The 20,053-nt window shown below is 44.4% G+C and overlaps 3 protein-coding genes across 4 annotated transcripts in view; 2 read left to right on the forward strand and 1 right to left on the reverse strand.

The window, feature by feature from the left end:
* The window catches only part of akap11 (A kinase (PRKA) anchor protein 11), a 202,206-nt gene that overhangs the window by 114,136 nt on the left and 68,017 nt on the right, over nucleotides 1-20,053 (forward strand). The gene's annotated exons all lie outside the window — the stretch shown is intronic.
* Nucleotides 531-10,910, reverse strand: idh1 (isocitrate dehydrogenase (NADP(+)) 1). Of its 2 annotated transcripts, none has more exons than XM_061053643.1 (9): nucleotides 10,756-10,910; nucleotides 8,599-8,728; nucleotides 4,490-4,781; nucleotides 2,646-2,748; nucleotides 2,037-2,214; nucleotides 1,733-1,884; nucleotides 1,501-1,641; nucleotides 1,248-1,410; nucleotides 531-1,073 (listed from the first exon to the last, which is right to left on the reverse strand). In XM_061053643.1, exons 2-9 carry the CDS (start codon nucleotides 8,718-8,720, stop codon nucleotides 980-982), a joined length of 1,245 nt encoding a protein of 414 aa, XP_060909626.1. In that variant the 5' UTR covers nucleotides 8,721-8,728; nucleotides 10,756-10,910; the 3' UTR covers nucleotides 531-979. The 2 variants fall into 2 exon arrangements, with proteins under 2 accessions (XP_060909626.1, XP_060909627.1); XM_061053644.1 differs by having other exon boundaries at nucleotides 8,599-8,731; nucleotides 10,756-10,900.
* kcnh3 (potassium voltage-gated channel, subfamily H (eag-related), member 3) overlaps nucleotides 15,455-20,053 on the forward strand; it is a 134,144-nt gene continuing 129,545 nt past the window's right edge. Inside the window, exon 1 of the mRNA XM_061053657.1 lies at nucleotides 15,455-16,411. Within this exon, the coding sequence (XP_060909640.1) occupies nucleotides 16,336-16,411 (76 nt within the window). The 5' untranslated portion in view covers nucleotides 15,455-16,335. The remainder of the gene's footprint in view (nucleotides 16,412-20,053) is intronic.

Below are 20,053 nucleotides of genomic sequence, written 5' to 3' on the forward strand. Positions count from 1 at the left end.
AAGTCGGATTCAAGCCCCGGCCGTCCACTTGGAGGACTGTAACCTCTGTAACAATCTTGCTTGTTAATGAGAATAAATAACGGTGCATGTTAGTGTCAGACAACATGTTGTGTTTGTGTGTTTGTGTATTTATTCCCGTTCCCCCCCGCCCCTACGTTGTACTTTGACCTTTAGAAACTCAAACTGAATGGAGATAAAATGAGTCCAAACATCCATATTTCTTCAAAAACTCATTTATTATGAGCTGGCATCTTTAGAAAGAACATGCATGATGTTAATTACAAACCAACGAGACGTTTTGGCAGGGTGTGAACACACACAGAACACACACACACAAAGGAGGACAAATAAATACACCTCAGTCAAATGAAGAAGAGTATAAAATCTAAAAGCAGTGTTTGTGTGAGTTTAAAAATAATGTAGGTCGAATCTGAAGCCCGGATTAGATGTGATGTCAGTCGATGTTTCCTGGGCTGAATAACTGTTAAATGTCGTTAATGATGTTTCATGTTGCCTGAGGTATTTTAAAAAAAAAAAAATCACAAGACAAAGAAAGAGACGAGGATGAATGTACGACTGTGACATAAAACGAGTAAGGCAGCGAGGGTCTGAAGGATCCCTCTGACAGAGTCCGTCCCCTGTCGAGCACAGATCACCAACAAATACTGACGACACACACACACACTGCAGGGGCCGAGTGCAATCAGGGAACACGAGCTCACCGAGCCATCGGGTGTTCTAGTGAGACATTAGCAGGAAAGATGGCCGCTGTTCCCCTTCCTTCCTGAAAAGGCACACTACACGATGAGTCAGGGAGCGACCCGGTTTCAGTCTGTAGATCTCCTGGAGTCACAGCAGGCTCCTCCAAGCTCCAGCCTTGATTCCTCTGTTGGTGTGGATGTCTCTGTGTGCATGTGTTAGAATGTGTGTGTGTCCGTGTTTTTTTTAAATTTATATCTGTTGAAGCTGAGAGGAGAGATCACAGTTTGGGCTGGTTGGCTAGCTTCATCTTCAGGTTCTCTGCCAGTTTGTCGATGAACTCAAAGGTGTTCAAGTAGTCGGCACGTGTCACACTGCAAACACAGGAAAGAGGGGAAACTGTTGAGCCATCAATCCAAAAACAATCCTCAAATCCTGAAGAACAGATTTGGACTTGCAGTCTGCAAAAATCCAAAGCTGAGCTCATAGTGAACAATGTTGCCTCATCTACAGCTCAACAAAAAGCGCTGAAGAGTTGGAAGACTTACTGTGGCAGGCCTTTGATGCAGATAGCCAGATCCTTGGTCATGAAACCGGCCTCGATGGTCTCGATACAAACGGCCTCCAGAGCCTCAGCGAACACTCGCAGCTCTGTATTGCTGTCCAGCTTCGCCCGGTGGAGCAGACCCCGCGTCCATGCAAAGATGGAGGCTGCAGAAAAAACAATCGCCCGATTAAGCTTGTGAATCCATGCACAGTATCTCTGTCCTATACAAAAAAAGGTTTTGCTTGAGGTTGTACCGATGGGATTGGTGGAGGTCTCTTTCCCCTGCTGGTGCTGCCTGTAATGGCGTGTCACGGTGCCGTGCGCGGCCTCCGACTCCACGGTGCGTCCATCAGGACAAATCAGCACGCTGGTCATCATACCCAGAGAGCCGTAACCTGAAACCGTCAAACAACACGAGTAAGAAAAAGAACAGGATGTGGATTATGAGGAAGATTAGGGTATAGTTGTAGACCATGATGACCTCACCTTGTGCGACAGAGTCAGACTGGACGTCTCCATCGTAGTTCTTGCACGCCCAGATGAAGCCTCCCTCAGATTTCATGGCCTGAGCCACCATGTCATCAATCAGACGGTGCTCGTACCAGATGCCTTTAGCTTCAAACTGAGCGCGGTATTCCCTGCACACACACACGAGACGGTGGAGAAAACCTCTTAAAGATGTGATTCACCTCTGGTATAAAAGAGAGAGAGTGTGTGTGTGTGTGTGTGTGTGTGGAGAGAGAGAGAGAGAGATGTTGTGCACGTGAGAGTGACTTTGTGTGTGCCTTACTTCTCGTAGATCTCCTGGAAGATGTCTTTGAAGCGCCCGTCGTACTTCTTCAGGATGGTGTTCTTGGTGCTGAGGTACAGAGCCCAGCTCTTGGACAGAGCCATCTGGAAGGAGCTGTGTGCAAAGTCCTTTATGGAGCTGTCTGTGTTGTACATCCCCATGGCAACGCCGCCTGTGCCTGCAGGAGGGAAGAACAAACATCCGGTGAATCGGATGTAAACAAACATCAGGAGCACTCACACTAAAACCTGGCTGATGGATCGGATGATGTAATTGGATCGATGTGGGCCAATGGCTGATAAGTCCATAAGAACTTTATGTTTTTGATAAGCTGGCTGTTAAAACTATTGTAGATATTCTTATTATATAATGTTATTTTGAGTCTGTCATTTAGAGACAGAAAATTCAAGTTAAGTGCAGGAGTTTGCCTGCAACTTATGATCATTGAAAACAAGAAAGTTCCCAGTATCTGGTGTCAAGGACTTCTATCTTTGTTGCCATGGTTTCAGAATAGGTGTCGATGGCGTTTGATTTCATACCAAAGTTTCAGGTCTCATGACGACCCAAGTACATCTCTAGATCTTTATAGGGAGTGTGTTGTGTTCTTACCCTGAAACTCATGGATGACATATTTAACTGGCTCTCCGTTTGCGGGCGTGTAGGTCATCTCCACTTTCCCAGGACCGGGCACCACAAAGTCTGTGGCTTTGTACTGTGTGGAAAAGACAACGCGTTAAAACACCAGAAAGTGGGGCACCAGTGGTTAGCGCGGGCGCCTCATGTACAGAGGGTGTCGTCCTCCAAGCGGGCGGCCCAGGTTAGAATCTGACCTGTGGCCCCTTTCCCGCATGTCATTCCCCACTCTCTCGCTCTCTCTCTCTCCTCAATTTCTGACTCTATCAACTCTCATCTCTAAATAAAAGCATCAAAAACTCAAATTTAAAAAATGACTAGCAAGTATCACAGCTGTCTGAGCCCGCTAACGACCACAGAGAGAGTCATAAACCCCCGTACATAACTCCTGTCATCGCCGCTGGTTTATGACAACGTAGTATCACAGCACAGTATAGAACATGTACACCTCTCTGGAATGCGGAGAGGTTACGTAACTCGCAGCTCTTTGACACTTCACCTGGTTAACGCTCTCCGAGGAAGCTCTGTTGACTCTGGCAGAGCGCTACAGACTAACAGTGATTTACTCCTGAGCGTTGCTGTGACATGTTGAACCCGTACAGGCTGTGCGAGACGGTTCCAAAGGACGGCTGATGAAATGTGATTATTGAGTCTTTACTGATAACCTTACAACCTGAACGCACCCAGCTCCATCATGAGGGAACATCCAACCCAGAGTTAGCTCGTCACAGATGTGAGCTTGGAATGAAGCTTCAGAGACGGTGATGACAGTCACAGTGAATACACCATTTCGTAGTGGTGTCAGAATTCTTTCAATGTTTTATTTGTGGGTGATGTTTGCTCTTTTTTTTTGGAGAGGACAGCTGAAGAGAGAGAGGAAACGTTTGGAGGAGAGTCAGGGATGACATGCAGCAAAGGGCCGAGGCTGGATTCAAACCCACGGTCGCTGCGACGAGGACTACAGCCTCTGCTCATGGGGCGCACGTCATAAAGTCATAATTAACGGCTGGAGTAGTGTCCGAAATGTTTTTTCGGCCCCCTACAGGGACCGCTGTATGTACGGAGTAGGGAACGATTGAAAGACTTCAGACACAACCAAAGACTCCAAACAGAGCTCAACAGTGAGCGCCCACTCTTTCTGCGGCTCTGAGTAAATTTCTCCTTTCAAATCCTTCTTTTGACATTTCAGAAAATCCTTATATCAAGAGAGTTAAGCCTGTTACCATGACAACCAGCTACGCCAATACTTGTAAGTATGAAACATTTGATTCGGTGCAAAAACGGCGCTAAAAAAGGGAGAAAAGACAAAGGCACAAGACTGTGAACACTTTTTTCAAGGAACTACAAATCCCACAATCCATTGCGAATGATAAGTCGTTGTTGTCGTGTTTATACTGTTATTACTGTCTTGTAGTTTGTGTTGTGTGAATACATAAATCACATTCGCCGCAGCACAACAAGGTCTCGAGTCACGACAAGCAAACTCAAAACGTATCTGTAAAATGTTAATCTTACAATTTTATGACCTCAGCAGTGAACTTCTGAGCAAACAACACGAGCTAGAAGATATAAGCTGCAGACTTTTAAAGCTGTGTTGTACTTTAACCCGGATCCTGTGGATGTTTCACGTCATAAAAAAAAACACTCAGCGCCCGCCGTGAGACAGAGAGGCTTCCAGCTGAGCGACGTCTTTCAACCTTTCAAACGTTTTTTTTAACGAGACCTGAGTCATCTTTTCAAAGAGGGCGGCATCTGCTGATAAGGGACCTGATGATTACAAACCATTAACCCATGTGACGTCCTGTGGATCAACAGCGTACCTGGTCTCCGTGGGCGTGCCTGCCGATGATGATGGGTTTGATCCAGCCGGGCACCAGGCGGGGGATGTTCTTGCAGAGGATGGCCTCTCTGAACACGGTTCCTCCCAGGATGTTACGGATGGTTCCGTTGGGGGAACGCCACATCTGCTTGAGCTTGAACTCCTCCACGCGGTTCTCGTCCGGCGTGATGGTGGCGCACTTCACGCCCACGTTGTAACGACGGACCGCCTCCGCCGCCTCGACCGTCACCCGGTCGTCTGTGGCGTCGCGGTTCTCCATACCGAGGTCGTAGCTGTGCAGGAGGAGAGACGGAGAAGAGGGATGAGTGATACAGAGAAGGCTAACATCATCGTCCATGAAATGTGTTCAAAATCCAAGAGAAAAGATCCAAAGAGCTTCAAGGATTAGCTGTTTCTCTTTCAACTTTGAAATAAATTGTTAACTTTTTATTAAGCATTCATTGTGTTGAGTTACTTTTTAACGTTCAAAGGAAAAAGCATCTTCAGGGTGAATATCGTCTGCTTTCTTTTCTCCTCTGAGACAGTTAACTGAATGTCTGTTTCTGTGGATTCGACAAGAATTTAAGAAAGTAAAATCTTTATTAAGTTAACTTGAAGATCCACAAAGAAAGAGACAACCGTTTGGCGTTAGATTTTTTTTATTTGTATCAAACTTGAGACAGAACTTGGAGACGACTTCCTGCAGCCGGTAGAGCCGCTAAACACTAGACAACAATGACACCGATAATGACACAGCTGAACGTTAAGGCTCAATCTGTTCTGAATAATATCTGCAGGGATGTTGACTCTGACGTCAGATTGTTGCTTTTCCCATTAGCCATGAGACGGATCGTAACGCCGACTTGCTGGACAATAGTGTAACCAGTCTGAACCGGCTAACAGCAACGCGGTCAGCCGGGCGTCGGGCTTGCAGCAACTTTCAACATATAAAAGTCCTCAGCATGCTGCAAATGAACAGATGAATGGGCGCTGTGTGGACATGAGAGAGACGTCATTCTCCCTGATGAAAGATATTATGACATTAGATCCATGTAAGTATGAGGGAAAGCAGGAATGTGAGGAAATGAAATGGACCAAACAGACACGATGGGGACCGTTTAAAAATCCTGACAGCAGAGGAACGAGACACCATAAATGAGAAGGGCAGTGATTATTCACGCGTCGGTGTCCATCACTGCACAGAGGCCTCAGAGCTCAGCGTAACAATGCTCTAAAAGTGAACATATGTCTGTGTTTTAGCCAGGCTGTGAATGATAGAGCGCAGAGTGGCTGTGGTTTGTAACATCATCTGTGTGTCAGAGGACAGGACTGACATGAACGAGCAGAAAAGGCTAAGGAAACAACCCGCTTCCATATACAGGATAATTATATTTCTAGAGAGACCTGACACAGTATTGGAATCAGACGAGGCATCAACCTCCTGCTCCATTTTTCTTCTCACTCTCACTCGGTTCTCGAGGGAAAACGAGATCTGCAAAAACAGCCAGCGACACAAAGACTCAGAGAGAAAGGAAACAAGGACCCCAACTGTGCAATTACAGCTGGCCCTCTGCCATGACAACAAGAGAGGCCGCTGCACAAATCGTAGAGAATGAGCTGTATGACAACTGAAAACCGACACTGAGTTCAATGTGCTTATCTTTCCCCCTCCAAGTATTTAGTCCCTTAAGTTTGTCCCGTGCACCGTTTGGCACCGTTTGGCACCGTTTGAAAAGAAGCAGTTGTGACCTTTTACCCACATTCTCCCCTCCCCTTTCCTCTGAACGCCACAACAAGACATCGTTCATCAACTGAAACACACCAGAGAGAGAGAGAGAGAGAGAGAGAGAGAGCTTTAGGCAATGAAGTTCAGGTTTAACAGGAAAGTAAGTGCATTCCTTCTGAACTCTCAGGCGTCGAACTTGGACAAGATTTAATATGTGTCCTCAAAGAAGCGTGTGCATCTAATGGTTAAAGGGAGTTTCATCCATTTGACCATTTGTGACTCATGCATACAGTGATCTGATTTTTCTAAGTCCTATTTATTGAGAAAATTTAAAATATTTGAATGCAAGGTTGAATGACATTTGCACCAAATGCTGAACAAACTTTTACGACGTGAAACAAGAAGAGATGAAAACGCTCTTCAACATCGATCATATCTGTCTTCTGATGAAGATAAATAATGTTTCAATCAAACGTCCACGCTTCACAAGAGGACGAACAGATGATCTAATGTTAATCTAATCTAATCTTAATGTTTCCTTCCACTGGAAATGGACACACAGGTCGTGTAAATAACACACCACTGTGAACAAAGTCCATGTAAAAGATAAGAGAAGGAGAAAGGTTGAATGAACAATCAGCTGCTTGCTTTGCTCGTGTGCAGATTGTCAAATGCAACATTTATCAGCAAAATATCTGATCGGTGAAATCCTTTCCTGCATGTCATTCCCCTCTCTCTCTCTAATTTCTGACTCTATCTTCTGTCCTATCTCTGAATAAAGGCATAAAAAGCCCAAAAATAAACCTTAAACAAGAAGAAGTTAATATTATAAATAAGTTAAATAACAAAGCACTGAAGTCGGCCTTTAGGACATGCAATTGCATAAAAGGTCATGCATGACTAATGATTATATTTCAACGCTGCTTTAGTTCAGTATCAGAGGACTACTCGTGTAAAATGATAAGAATATGCAAGACCCCGAGTATCTGCAGCTCTGTAGGTGGGATTACCGCTGTGAGGAGACCCTCTGCAGGCTCCGGCTAGACCCCGCCCACCCTCACAACAAACACCTTTTCATTGGGTGCTAATCAGATTGGTTTCCTTTTTGTGTCTCTCTATCGGAGGAAATCAGGATTAACAGGCAGAACCTGATATCATGGACCTTCAGGAACTGCCACCGGGTTTCCGTTTTGTGACGGCCTCAAGGTTGGCCTCTTCCTGTTTGTTTCCCTTCGCTGGCTGTTTTCTCCTGGTTGCAGGTAGATGTGGGTGGAGTCAGGGAGGACTCTAATGCAGCACACCTGAGCAGGCTGGCTTAGGGAGTCTACAGAGCAGACCTGCTCAATCTACTCGCCCTCTTCTCTCCTGCATACTGCTGTTAACATTTGTTTGTTTGTGCTTTGGTTGGAGTTTGATACTCATTTACTCATCCACACACACACACACACACACACACTCTCATCACTGCATACACACTGACCTCCTCACAGGTCTAACACTGTTTCATTTAATAATTTAATTAAACTCCTTTGAATAATGTTGCCGACAATGTGTGGTCTCCCTCTTTTGTCACTGCTCTGTTGAGCCAGGTTGTGACAAAACGGGGGCTCGTCCGGCTCAGTCTTTTGGTCTGGTACGTTTCTTTTGTTAAGGAAGAAGCTTGTTTGTTGTATGCTGTTAGTTTGGAACTAGTATTTTTGTCACCTCTATTTTTGCATTTAGTTGCACTTGTAAAGGTCTGGGGCTTGCCTTTAGAAGTTAGAGGGTGAATTAGTATAAGTATTTTGACTTTGAGCATTGAATTTTCTAAATACTAGTTTGGGAGGCCTCGTAGTCTGGCTTTGACTGTTGTGTTGTGAATGCAATTAGTTTGACTGTGTTTTCACAGATTTGATTCGTTTGTATTGAGTTTTCTGCCTAGGTTGTCAATTTGTTAGGTTTGCATATAGGGATAGAGCATTTGTGCTGTCTGTTAAAGGGCTGGAGACAGTTTGCGTTCATTTGAGCCATTTTGACAGTGTTAATTGTTTGTTGTGCGAACGCTCAAATGATTCAGTCTCTGTGACTTCGACCTCGCAGTGTAAATGAAGATCTCCAAAACAGCAAACAAACCGTGCTGAGGTTTTAGTACGTGGGGTTAAATGTCCTTGTGCAACGTTAGAATCAAATCCTGGATTTAAGGAACAAACTGAAGTCAAATCAAACGCAGCGACCGGCTGCTCTGAACGTCAGGAGACAGACCTGAATGGATCCTCTTAATCACATAATACAAATAAAACAAGTAAAAGAGAAACCATCTGACATCTCAAACTGTCAAACCTTTCAGAGAGACTTCCAAAGGAAACACTACACACAGAGCTATTCTACAGTTCTCCTCGGCTCACCTGTGCAGGTCGAGCTCCAGGTACGGGAAGACGAGTTTGTCCTTGATGAGCTCCCAGATGACCCGGGTCATTTCGTCTCCCTGCATCTCCACCACGGAGCCGGCCTTGATCTTCTGAGACATGTTGAAGCCTGCTGGTGAGAAGAGACTGTGAGGGAGAGGTATATTATATCATTTAGGTTTGTCGCCATGCCAGACTTTTAAACCTGGATATGATATCAAAAAAAAAATCTAATTATATGGAGACCTGTTTTGCTACCATGGCAACAAAAGTGGAAGTCATAGGTATCTGATGTAGGGTCATTTCTTCTTAAATACCAAAACGTGTGAGCCAACTCCTGCACACTGTCAACGTTTTCACAAAAAGTGTTTTTGCGACAATTTTGAGTTGAAAGTACGTTTAAAGATCAGTTTCAATAATGGCCCCTGAGGGCTCACAAACTTAAACAAACGCAGTGGCCCAAAATGTGCATATTTTTCAACGACAGTAGGAAACCTCCCTGAGGGGGCCCCATTTGACAGGACTCACTCTCGTGTCCCAACAAGAAAAAAAGTAAGGGGACTGATCCGTCTACAGGAGAGAGAAAAATAAATGGAGGGGGAAAAAAGAGGAAGAGGAAGAGGAGTAAGTGTTGGGACTAGAGGTGGAAAAAAAAAATCGATTTATGTAAAAATAGAGATTCTTTTCCAAAAACATGAATCATGAATACAGAATCCTTTTGGAATTGGATTGAATCAACAGACACCCAGAGATTCCCAGCCCTAGTTGGGACACGGGCAGACTTAATGTTGATGATCGCTGGTTGGAGGGACCCTGATTGATGTTTGCTCAGGGGCCCAACTCTAGACCAACCACTGCATGTGCACCAACCTGCTGAACTGTGGGAGAGAGAGAGAGGGAGACACCCTCGACGATATTTGATCTGCAAAATAATCAACGCTTAACACGGCCTTTGTTTGTCAGAATGTTCAGCAGCAGCCGGCTAGTAAAAGGGACTGGACCTTAAAGTGGGACAGGCTTTTATTTAAAGTTTGACATTCAATCACCAATTCCTCTGAAGGACGCTGATATTTGATATTTGCTGCTTTGCTAAAGTGCTCATGATGGATAGGCCGGATCTTTGTAACATAACAATGAGTAAGGTATTTTACCTGCTTCTTGTAAAGTGTCTCGAGATAACACTTGTTATGAGTTGACCCTATACAAATAAAAGTTGATTGATTGATTGATAGCTGGCTTCTGTTTCACCTGACTGCATGAAAATGTTGTGAGAGTGAGTAAAGTGCTATTAGCATTAAAAAAAAAAAATCTGATTTATTGTGATGAATTCAGACTTTTACAGTGTTTAGTGTGTTTATCGCTCATATTGCAAAACTGGGATTTCTTGTGCAGCCTCAGTTAACAATGAAATAATTCACAAAATCAACCAGAGGCAGTCCGACCGGTGATTCAGCATTCATGCTCAACTCTGTAAACTCTGTAAACTCTGTAATCATCTTAAACCACTAACCCTGCAGCATATGATTAACCAATGCAGACTCTCTTAACCCACCATGAGTCCACTTTATAACCATAATAATTAAATATCAAACCATGAGTCCGTCAGTATACACTTTAATGTTTGCATAAGGTGGGGGTTTGAGTGGTTTTCACCGCAGTCATGATGATTTAAAGATAGAAATAAATCAGAACTCTTCAGGGGGAAATAACATGACGTTTGCAGAAGTTACATAAGCAGACAAAAGGATGATGGTCGCATGATGGGGAGGAGACTGTTACGAGCCGAAGACAGAACCGGTTAAAGGCCAAACGAGGAATAAAACCAGTTAATGTTTACGTTTGACATTTTTACATTTGACAGTATAGTAGAGGAAAACAGGGAGGGGTTTAGTGGGACTGCAGGCCTTTAGGACAATTTCAGAGACTGGTTGTCATGCATGTACCCCAAAAGTGATCCGTAATGACGCACAAATAGAGGATAATCTGTCCCGGCTTTATTTATTTTACATGCACCGGTTTCAGCCAAGTTGTGGCCAAACAATGGAGATAACACAATGAAGCGAAATTAGACAGCTCACTTCCTGGTGACGTTGCGTCGCTAGGGCTACCCTCTGGAGTAAGTAGCCGACACATTCATAACATGTAACAGACGCCTACCTTGTAAAGTTTAAAGGTCCGAGGAACAGACGAGAGGAGAGGAGGAGGCGGAATGATGTCCTGTTCCGTGTTTCAGGAGCTCAAAGCTGACGGAGGATCGGCAGGTACCCAGCTGACACCTCTCGACGATACCGGGGAAGGGTATTGGCCAATCAGAACGAGTGTAAGAACGGCGCGGCCAATCAGAGTAGCCCACACGGCCTACAGGAGGGGCGGGGTTTGCAAACACTGCCCGCTGATTGGTCCAGAATGTACGGCCCTATTTCCTTGTTATAGAATGAAGATCTCATAACAATTCATTGATTGTTATGAAGCCCCCTCGGCCCCTCCCCACACTCCGATGAAACATTTTGTACAAGATGTGTTTCTTTCTGAATTATTTTGAACATTGTTGTCAAATATGTCTCTTTGGATACTAAACACAAAACTTATTTACCAAAGTCCTTAACTACGGAAACCCAAAAGGAGATGTGTCCATACATTTTATTTAACTGATTTTTCCAGTGAATTAATAAAAAAAAAAAATTCTTGAGATCTGACTTATTTATGTCGTTATCCTGACAATGACTTAATTTGAGGTATTTTCTTGAGCTCTTGAGAAATCAACTTGTTATCAGATGAAAACCAGCGTTGACATCTGCAGATAACGACATAAATAAGTCTTGAGAAAACAACCAGAAGTCGCTCCTTATCGTGGGAAAACAGAGTCACAATAATAATACATGAGACTTTATTGAAAACTCAAAGATGATTAACAAAGAACAACAAGAAAAGGAAACAACAAATAAACAAAGAACAGAGTTTGGTGGTTTATGTCAGCAGATCTGAGAGTGCCGGTGGAGGAAGTCAGGCAGGTGGGGGGGGGGAGAGCCAGGTAATGAGGGGCTTTGTAGTTTGGTAATAAGGAGTTTGAAGTGGATACGCTGGGGGGCAGAGGAGGTTATGCAGGACGGGGGTGATGTGGTCACGGGTGCACGAGTGTTTGAGAAGACGAGCAGCAGAATTCTGTATATATTGAAGTTTCTTGAGCGTTCTGGATGATGAACCGGAGATGAGACTATTGCAGTAGTCCAGAGTTAAATAAAAAGTGCAGATATTTGTCCCTTTAGGGCTTCCATACTTTACCATCTATAAGACATCTGATGATTTTTATAATGTGATGTTCAGCCTGGGAGTCTGACAAACATGTCCTATGTTCACTGCGGTGCTAATTGCATCAGTTCTCCTGGGATCAGCTGCTCATTTGCTGTAGTCATGGCGACCAAATTTAGCCATGTTCTTTAACAGAAGTGGCCTTTCAACGCTGTGTATAATATCTCTCTTTTTTTTTTTAAATCAGAGACACGGCGGAGACTAATGGACCATTTGCTTTGTGACACTTTAAGAGTGCAGTTCTTTTTAACGGCCGGAGCTTCTGAATGTGCAACGAGCTAATTAGTCGTCGTGATTAAATCAGCTGCGGGCCATCAACGGAAAAATATGAAGGTTTGTGGCAACTTCACATAGTGTTAAAGATTGATAGAGGCAACTTATGCAACCTGCTGGCTGTGAGCTTACAGTGTCTATTCGTACACAATGAGTGTACGAGAGGCAGGAAGGTAAACATGCAGGTAAGCCCCCCAGGACTGAGATCCCACCCCTCCTTCCATCAGTAGAAGCTCAGCACCTGTCATTATTTTTACCCTATAGTGGTATTATTTACTTGTGTTAGTTTTTATAAACATTTGTAGATTCTGTGTATCTTTGTGTTTTAGTCATTTGTATATTTTTCTACATGTATCTACTTTGTCAGGCCTCTGCAGGTTTCCTCCAGCATTGTTTCATTGTACTTGTACACTGACAACAAAGATATCTTATCTTACCAGAACATTGTTTCCCAACCTGAGGTTCAAAGATCTCGGGGGGGGGACATATTAACTTAATTGATTAACACATCATTGATTCAAAGGTTACTTACTTACCTTCAAGAAGCTTATTTAGTCAGCCTCTCCTGTAATTTCCGATTTGAATGAAATCAGTTGAAATGTGTGTCCATCTTTGACAGCAATGCATCACTTTGTTCATGTGGGTCGTGGGGGGGCTGTGCTGGATTTTCTTTTAAACCAAGTGGGTGGGGCTCCCAGGATAAAGGTTAGGAACCACTGCACTAGAGTGAAATTGTTAAAACTCACATGACAGCAACCATCACAGCGTTCTTCTACGACCTTCTGTTGGAGCATTTCATCGTTGATTGTTGCAGGATGTAAAGGTTCAAGGTTTCTTTATTGTTACCTGTAAAGGGAACATGAGATTCAGTGTTCCAAAGACAAATACAACACATTACAATATGAATTACTGGATCCAAAGAGCAGACAGAATACATTAGAACAAACATTGTCAGTTACATCAGGTCATTGCAAAGTCCTCACACAGACGCCCACTCAAAAGTTTAAAATATCCTGAAGGGCATCATCTTGTGCTAGCTTTGTTAAGTAGTTCTTTAGCTGCAGGTACAAAAGTGTTTCTGTAGCGTTTTGTTCTCCCCGTAGGAGCAACACACGGACAGCCGGAGAGGAGAAGCTGAAACTCCCCGTTTAAAGGAAGAGTGTGCAACATTTAACACAAACTGTAAATACATCAGAAATCCAGTCTATCCTGTGTAAATATCTCTCTGAGTCATGACTGTCTACAATGAGTGAGAAGCTCGAGTCCTGCTGGCTGTGTTGTTGTCAGCGCCGTGTTTACATGGACGGGACGGCCGGCTCCTCCCCTTGTGTATGAAAGCTGTTTTAGTCAAAGACTAGAGAGAAGAAGAAGAACATACTCACTGATTATTTGGATGTCATGTAAGAGTTTTTAGATCACGCTCATTCTGTGTCAATTTACATGCAATGTGAAGCTACAAGCTAACTAAAGAGCGCTAACATTAGCATGCTAACACAACAATGCAGGACACAGGCAGCAGCTCGAGCAAAGGACAACCCTGGAGTGCGCTGGATCACTCTGATCTTGAAAGCTGTCTGTTTCTGCTCCAGCTGCACCCTGGATGAGTAGCCGGGATGTTCACAGGGCGCCCATCGATCTTCTAATTTAAAGTTCTGGTATCATGACAGTCAAACCCAAATACACACCAACGTGGTTAAAGCACCACTTATTCTGGTTACATAAGTGCGTTCCTAAAGTTTTGTTGCTGCTGAACGCACCCCAGTGGTGGGAGGGGCTTTCCCGAGGAGGAGCAGGAAATGGGAGGAGTCTGGCCTAAAAATGAGCCTCTAAATGTTTGTAGGGGCCTCATCACCTGTAAAACCCTCTCAAGCTCTCAGAGTGAATTATTTTATAAAAGTAGAATCAATTGGTGTCAAGCCTCTGCTAACATGAAGCCTGTCTGTGCCTTCAACAAACCTAAAGTAGACCTGTGTGCCCTCCTCACCAGCAGATTATTCCTGTGTTTTATAAAAACATCGTCGAAGGATTGAGAGTGGTTCAAGCATCCGTCCATAAAGACGAAACAGACGCAGCGCTCAGCCTGCTCAGGAAAAGAGGAGTGGAGTGAAGATATGTGGATTTGAAAGGCAAAAGTCAAGCAGGAAATTAAATGACGTGGCTGTTGCACACTTAACCACCATGGAGAGCTGTGGATTTCAAAAAGGTCAGTTACACGCTGTTCGCTTTCTGCTCGCCCTCAGTCGTTCATGTTCCTTTTCACTAATGGTGAAATTAAACCATGAGCTGAAACAAACAAACTCTTGTCCTGACATTACAGTAACAGGACCTGTGATTGTTGTAATCTTTTGCGGTGATCTGATGCTCCATAGATAATCCCCCTGCCTTTTAATTTCAATGTGAATTTGGTTTAATAATTAAGAACATGGAAAACATTGAGCCCACACGTTTGATGATGATGTGCGAGCACTGAGCAACACGTGCACAGGACTAAAGAGAGGGTGCTGGGCTCGTCAAAGGGTTCGATTACAGTGAACTTAAAAACAGTCTTGATGTCACAAAGTTGTTTGTAGCATCAGTAGTGCTCTACACTCTACAAGGAGAAAAAGAGGCTAATGTATACCAGCAAGCAGGTCTGCCCAAAGAAATGTCTGGGCCCCTTGAAATGCAGAGTGAATGGGCCCTCTGCATTAGCATCCTCTGCATTGGATCCTATCAGCTTTTGGAGCCGACTGAAAAACAAGTTGTTGTCGCCTTGGAGTCACATGCCCGAGCCTCCTTTATTTTCTGCCATCCTTGTGTTTGTGCAGGTCCTGGTTTGGGTAGAAAAAGTCTGTGACATTACTGGTCTAACCTTTAAGTTCAGTTGGCACGCCCATGATGTAAGCATCACAAATAAAAAGGTTAAACATAGGAAAGGGAAGGTTGGGGGGGGGGGGGGGGGGGGGGTTGTTTTCATTTCTTAAATTTAAGAATGGATTATGTTTTTGTGACTAAACTTCAAAAGAGCTTCTGTGCTAGTGTTAGTGTTTTATTTTGCTTCACCCCACACTCTGAAATGTTAGCTTCTAAAGTTTATTCTACATGACGACTACGATAAACCTAAACTTTAAGGGTTTCACCTCATAAAAACAAAGAGTTTATTTAAGCCAGCAGCTCGCAGTGTGTAAACAAAGGAGTTTGAACTTCCCTTAGTAACCAGCAGATGGCAACCTCTCTCTGTGCAGCGAGGTCTCGGGGTGCCATGTGGTCCTGAGGAGAGCCGAGGAGAAAGCAGAGCAGTCAATCATCACGGGTTCTTTCATCCTTTGGAAATGCTCTTTTATTCAAATATTTTTTTACGCGCTTAATGGAGAATTATTTAGAACTTTTGGCACTGTGTTAAGGGTTCCCTCACGCGCACAAAGGTGGGATTTCTGGTGTAATCTCGCGCGTTTGGTTCTGATAATTAGCCCTGGGCTAACTATAAGAACACAAAGCGCTGGTCTTTCCTCGTGCAAACATTAAGTAGCGACTCCAAACCTTTTATAATGATTTGAATGTACTTTTATTCCACACAGAGCGCTTCACATCAGAGGGGAGGCGGCCAGCTCCCCCAAACAACCCCCTCCCTTCTTCTTTGTCTCCCACCTCCACTTTGAGAGGGGACCACGGCTCGGCCAGACCTGAGAGGCGTCATGTGACTCTGCATCTGCTCTCAGTTGTGGAAAGATTACCACGCAGCCAGGGAGAGTGAGCGAGAGAGAGAGAGAGGGAGAGAGAGAGAGAGAGAGAGAGAGAGAGAGCTGAGGAGGAGCTTGCAGCGATAAGATTCTCTCCACGCACCATCAGCACCACAAACTTGCTCTCCATTCATCCTGCTGTCTCTGCAGCGCACCTGCTTCTGCACACGCTGGGGATTTTCACGCGTTTTTCTCCCGTTGGAAGGTGCTCATGTGCACCCCACGGCTAATTTTCGCTCTCCGCTGAGTTGATTATGGTCACAACCCCCGCGGTGCCAAGGTGGAGCCACCGCGCGTATCTCGGATCGGTGCGCTTCTCCAGGGGCTGGGATGCGCACCGGGTACCTCTCGCTTCCTGCCAAGTTTCGGGTCCGAGCAGGAGTCTAGCTCTGCCCCTGGGCGCCGAGCCAGGAGGACCCAGTCCACCCGGAGCAGGATGCCGGTGATGAGAGGGCTGCTGGCCCCGCAAAACACCTTCCTGGACACCATCGCCACGCGCTTCGATGGCACCCGTGAGTAACAAACCTGCGCTGTCTGAACTCTTCTGCTCTTTACGCGCGGTTTAGTGCCTCATGTAAACTGTTCTTCCTCAAAACACATCCTTCACCATGGGAAAAAAACTCTCCCTACACCACATCACATGCATAATAAGTCTGTATGTCCCTTTGTTTTGTTTCTCTGAGATATAACTTTAGAGTTGACAGGATTATTCTCATCAACATGAGGCTGTACAGAGTGGAATCCTTTGTGAAAAGGCCCCATTTTTGCAGAAGATATCATACGCACAAGTGATAACATGCACCTGTCTGCACAAGCGGAGGTTAAGCCATAAATCCAGACAAAGCAAATTGGGAATAAAAGATTTCCACAAGATGAATACAACTGGAGGTGTTGGAGAGGTTTTGGTAGCTGTGCGTTTGCTAACTTTTGTTGTGGTTTTTTTTTTTTTTTGACTGAGACTCCTTCCAGTCCCATTGTGTCTGTGAGCTGCACATGTCCAGGCTCCACTCTGCATTGTCAGGGTCTCACCAGCAGGGTTACATTCGCAGTTTGAGGCCCACTCACAGCTTTTTATTCCTCACTTCCCCCCAAATGAGCCGACACAAACCGCTTTATTCTGATCTCTATCATTTCAGTTGAAGCTGAAATGTTGCTGTGGAGATGGAGGTAGGATGTACAGACTCTTTTTTTTTTTTTTTTTTTTTTCCCAGGCGAGGGTGTCTTGTGAACAGATGCGATGAGCAGCCCGCTTGTGTTTGGTCCCATGCTGGGAAAGTGGGCGGGTGAGAGCTGCTTATATATTGCGTTCAGGCCGTCTGTGTTGATTATTCAAGACGATGGGAGTGTGTGTGTGTGTGTGAGTCTGAGAGTGTGTGAAGTGAGCCAGTGTCCCCCGTAAACCAGTTATGTGTGACAGCACGATAGAAAGATAATTCGACCATGCAGCAGGCAAGTCGCTTAAAGGCAGATCCTGATCTCTCTCCAGGTTTCACCTAGTCCTCTCCTCGCTCTCTAACTACGCTGACAAATACTGTGGCGACAGAGCGGCCTGCTTCTGTCTGCTGGACATTTAAATGTTCTTACTTTGAAAGGCAAAGTGAGTGGCCTGTGTTTCCTTAGTGAGGATTCAGGATGTCTGTTGTGAGGACGACTCAGAGGAATTAAGAGCTTCTCACTCTGCAGGGTTTTCCTTTATCTTCACACTCATCTCTCTGTTGTGATGTTACAAAGATTTTACATAAATGTTCAAAGTCTAAATGCCAAACTGTGGAGCCGGAATTATAAGCTTGAACAAAATGAGCCACTTCTGCAAAATGCACTGACATTAAAAGTTGTATTTTTTTACAGAACATATGATGCAGTAAACGATGCCTGGGGTGATTCTCACATAGTGTCATCATGTAGTCTGTCCAGCAGAGGGAGCTCTGATTCATTGTTTACACTCCTCACAGCGCTGTCTGCAGCACATGTAGCAATACATCACCGCTTCAATTTGTTTACAATATCTAATAATGCTCAAAGTAAGTTATGTGTGAAATATCACACATACTTCATATCATTGAAAATCTTGAAGGTCTATTTTCATGCTAGGTCAACAACTAAAGGTTGCCGACAACCGTTGAATTTCTCGGAGTCCGATAACCTCCTGGCTCCTCCTTCAAATATGGTAATTTGTACTTGAAATAAAAAGACGGTAACGGAAAAACACTTCAAAATCCCTTTAATATCAAACATATTATAGGCTGTTTTCTAAACCACATGCTATACTAGTAGTCTGTTATTAAGCAGTATGCAAACAAATGTGAGATTCATAATATGACAAAAACTACCATGTTATACTGATTCAGGAAAAATTAACAGTCTGCATCAAACCGGTCTTCCTCGTGTACTGTTTCCCACAATGCAAAGCGCCAGGTCAGAGATCAGCAACATTTATTGTAACAGAGGAAATAATCTCAATCAGACCAAACCACACAAAGTTACCACCAGTTATCTTTGTTGATTCTCTAAATCTTGAACATCTAAATGAATCGCTCGTCAGCTTTTTTCAGACTGTAAGTGGGCGCTTCACTGCAGCGGCGTTTGACGTCAGCTGGACTGTTGTTTACTTCCTCATTCCAAGACCAGAAAGCAGTTAAGCCGGGGCTGGTATACTGCAGAACAACCACCGACTGGAGGTCGGGGTACATAGTCAAATGTAGTATGTTTGCACAACATAAAACATACTATGTTAAAAATGTGTTTTTTTTATCCAGTCTTGAGCAAGTGAGCTGCAGTCTTGAGATTTTGCGAGTAACTTTGTCGATTGTTTGGTTTGTGACGTAATAGGTCAACAGGAAGAACGACCAATGGCGACTAACTGAAAGGCGGCATATGGCCACCTCCCGTAGTGGAGTTGGACAAACTTCTGTCAATAAGTTGAGTCTAACCTTGATGCTTGTATTCTGAGAGAAGGTCAGTAGTATAACCGTAGCTTGACTTAACCGTGCATGTAAACTAACACACCTCCGCTGATTCCAACATGACTCCTAGCAGCAGGTGTGCTGCTCTTTTGCACCACATGGTCTTCATCAAGCACGCGTCCATCTCTTCTCCTCTACCTAGCTAACCTTGCAGTCGTCTTTGAACTGAAACAAACTTACCAGACAGAAGCTAACTGCTAGCTGGGGCTTCATCTGGTCGGCCAAATGTCCACATGCTGAGAGTGAACGTCCGACTTAAAGTTGTCTTCTTATTCTTTACGTTTCGGGCATTCTTGTGATGTGATTTTTTTTTGATGTGCATGTTCATATCACGAGGAGACAGAAAAGACGATTTTACTGTACGTGCAGCTCTACATAATTCAGAGGAAACGCTGCGCACACATCACTCCCTGAAGACGGCACTCACACTCACATATGCTGACACACAAATCAAACAAACAGAAGCAACGTCTCACTCCCTTTCATGTTCCATGTGCAGATTATCCGTCGTCATGTTAAGAAGTGGAGCGACTATTTCTCCTGCGAGACGTTAAAACACAGGCCTTCTGCTTCCCGAGGTGCTGATAATTACACATCTCCAGCAGTGCATGCGCAGTCATTGTAATTAACTCGCATTGATGTCAAGAAATCATCGTGGCCTTTCTGCTTGTCAGCGGAGGAGATGAAGGGAGGGGGAGGTGGGAAATGAGAGGGTGTGGGGGTGGGGAGGCCTGTGTGTGTGTGTGTGTGTGTGTGTGTGTGTGTGTGTGTGTGTGTTGCTGCTTTTAGTGGGAGGAGAGGGCATTTTGAATGACTTAATATAAATCCGTTAGCTGTGACAAACATTCAGATATGTGTTTTTAAATGATGCTACTCATTAAATCGGACACTTCAGGGACAGTGGAAAAGGGCAGATCTGTGTGTGAGCGTGCATGTGATTATTGACGCTTTATGTCTCGCTGAATACAGCTGTGTGTGTGTGTGTGTGTGTGTGTGTGTGTTTCTGTCAAAAAGACTTTTTGTTGTGATGTGAATCAAATGGCAATCACGGTTACTTTAGAAAGCCACTCATCTCTGGCAGCAGAGCCGTACCTGAAAGCACTTCATCCTCTCTCTCTCTCTCTCTCTCTCTCTCTCTCTCTCTCCTGCTGAAGTCTATCAGCCGCTTTGTGGAGCTGCTACTTTGTTGTG

This window comes from Labrus mixtus, chromosome 13 (assembly GCF_963584025.1).
Source record: "Labrus mixtus chromosome 13, fLabMix1.1, whole genome shotgun sequence".
Taxonomy (NCBI): domain Eukaryota; kingdom Metazoa; phylum Chordata; class Actinopteri; order Labriformes; family Labridae; genus Labrus; species Labrus mixtus.

Excerpts from the sequence above, each read along its gene's own strand:
- idh1 (XM_061053643.1), bottom strand. The coding sequence starts at position 8,720 with ATGTCTCAGAAGATCAAGGCCGGCTCCGTGGTGGAGATGCAGGGAGAC. Across the intron at positions 4,782-8,598 it reads CTGGAGCTCGACCTGCACAG|CTACGACCTCGGTATGGAGA; the intron begins GTGAGCCGAGGA and ends CCTCCTGCACAG. Across the intron at positions 1,885-2,036 it reads TTCCAGGAGATCTACGAGAA|GGAATACCGCGCTCAGTTTG; the intron begins GTAAGGCACACA and ends GTGTGTGTGCAG.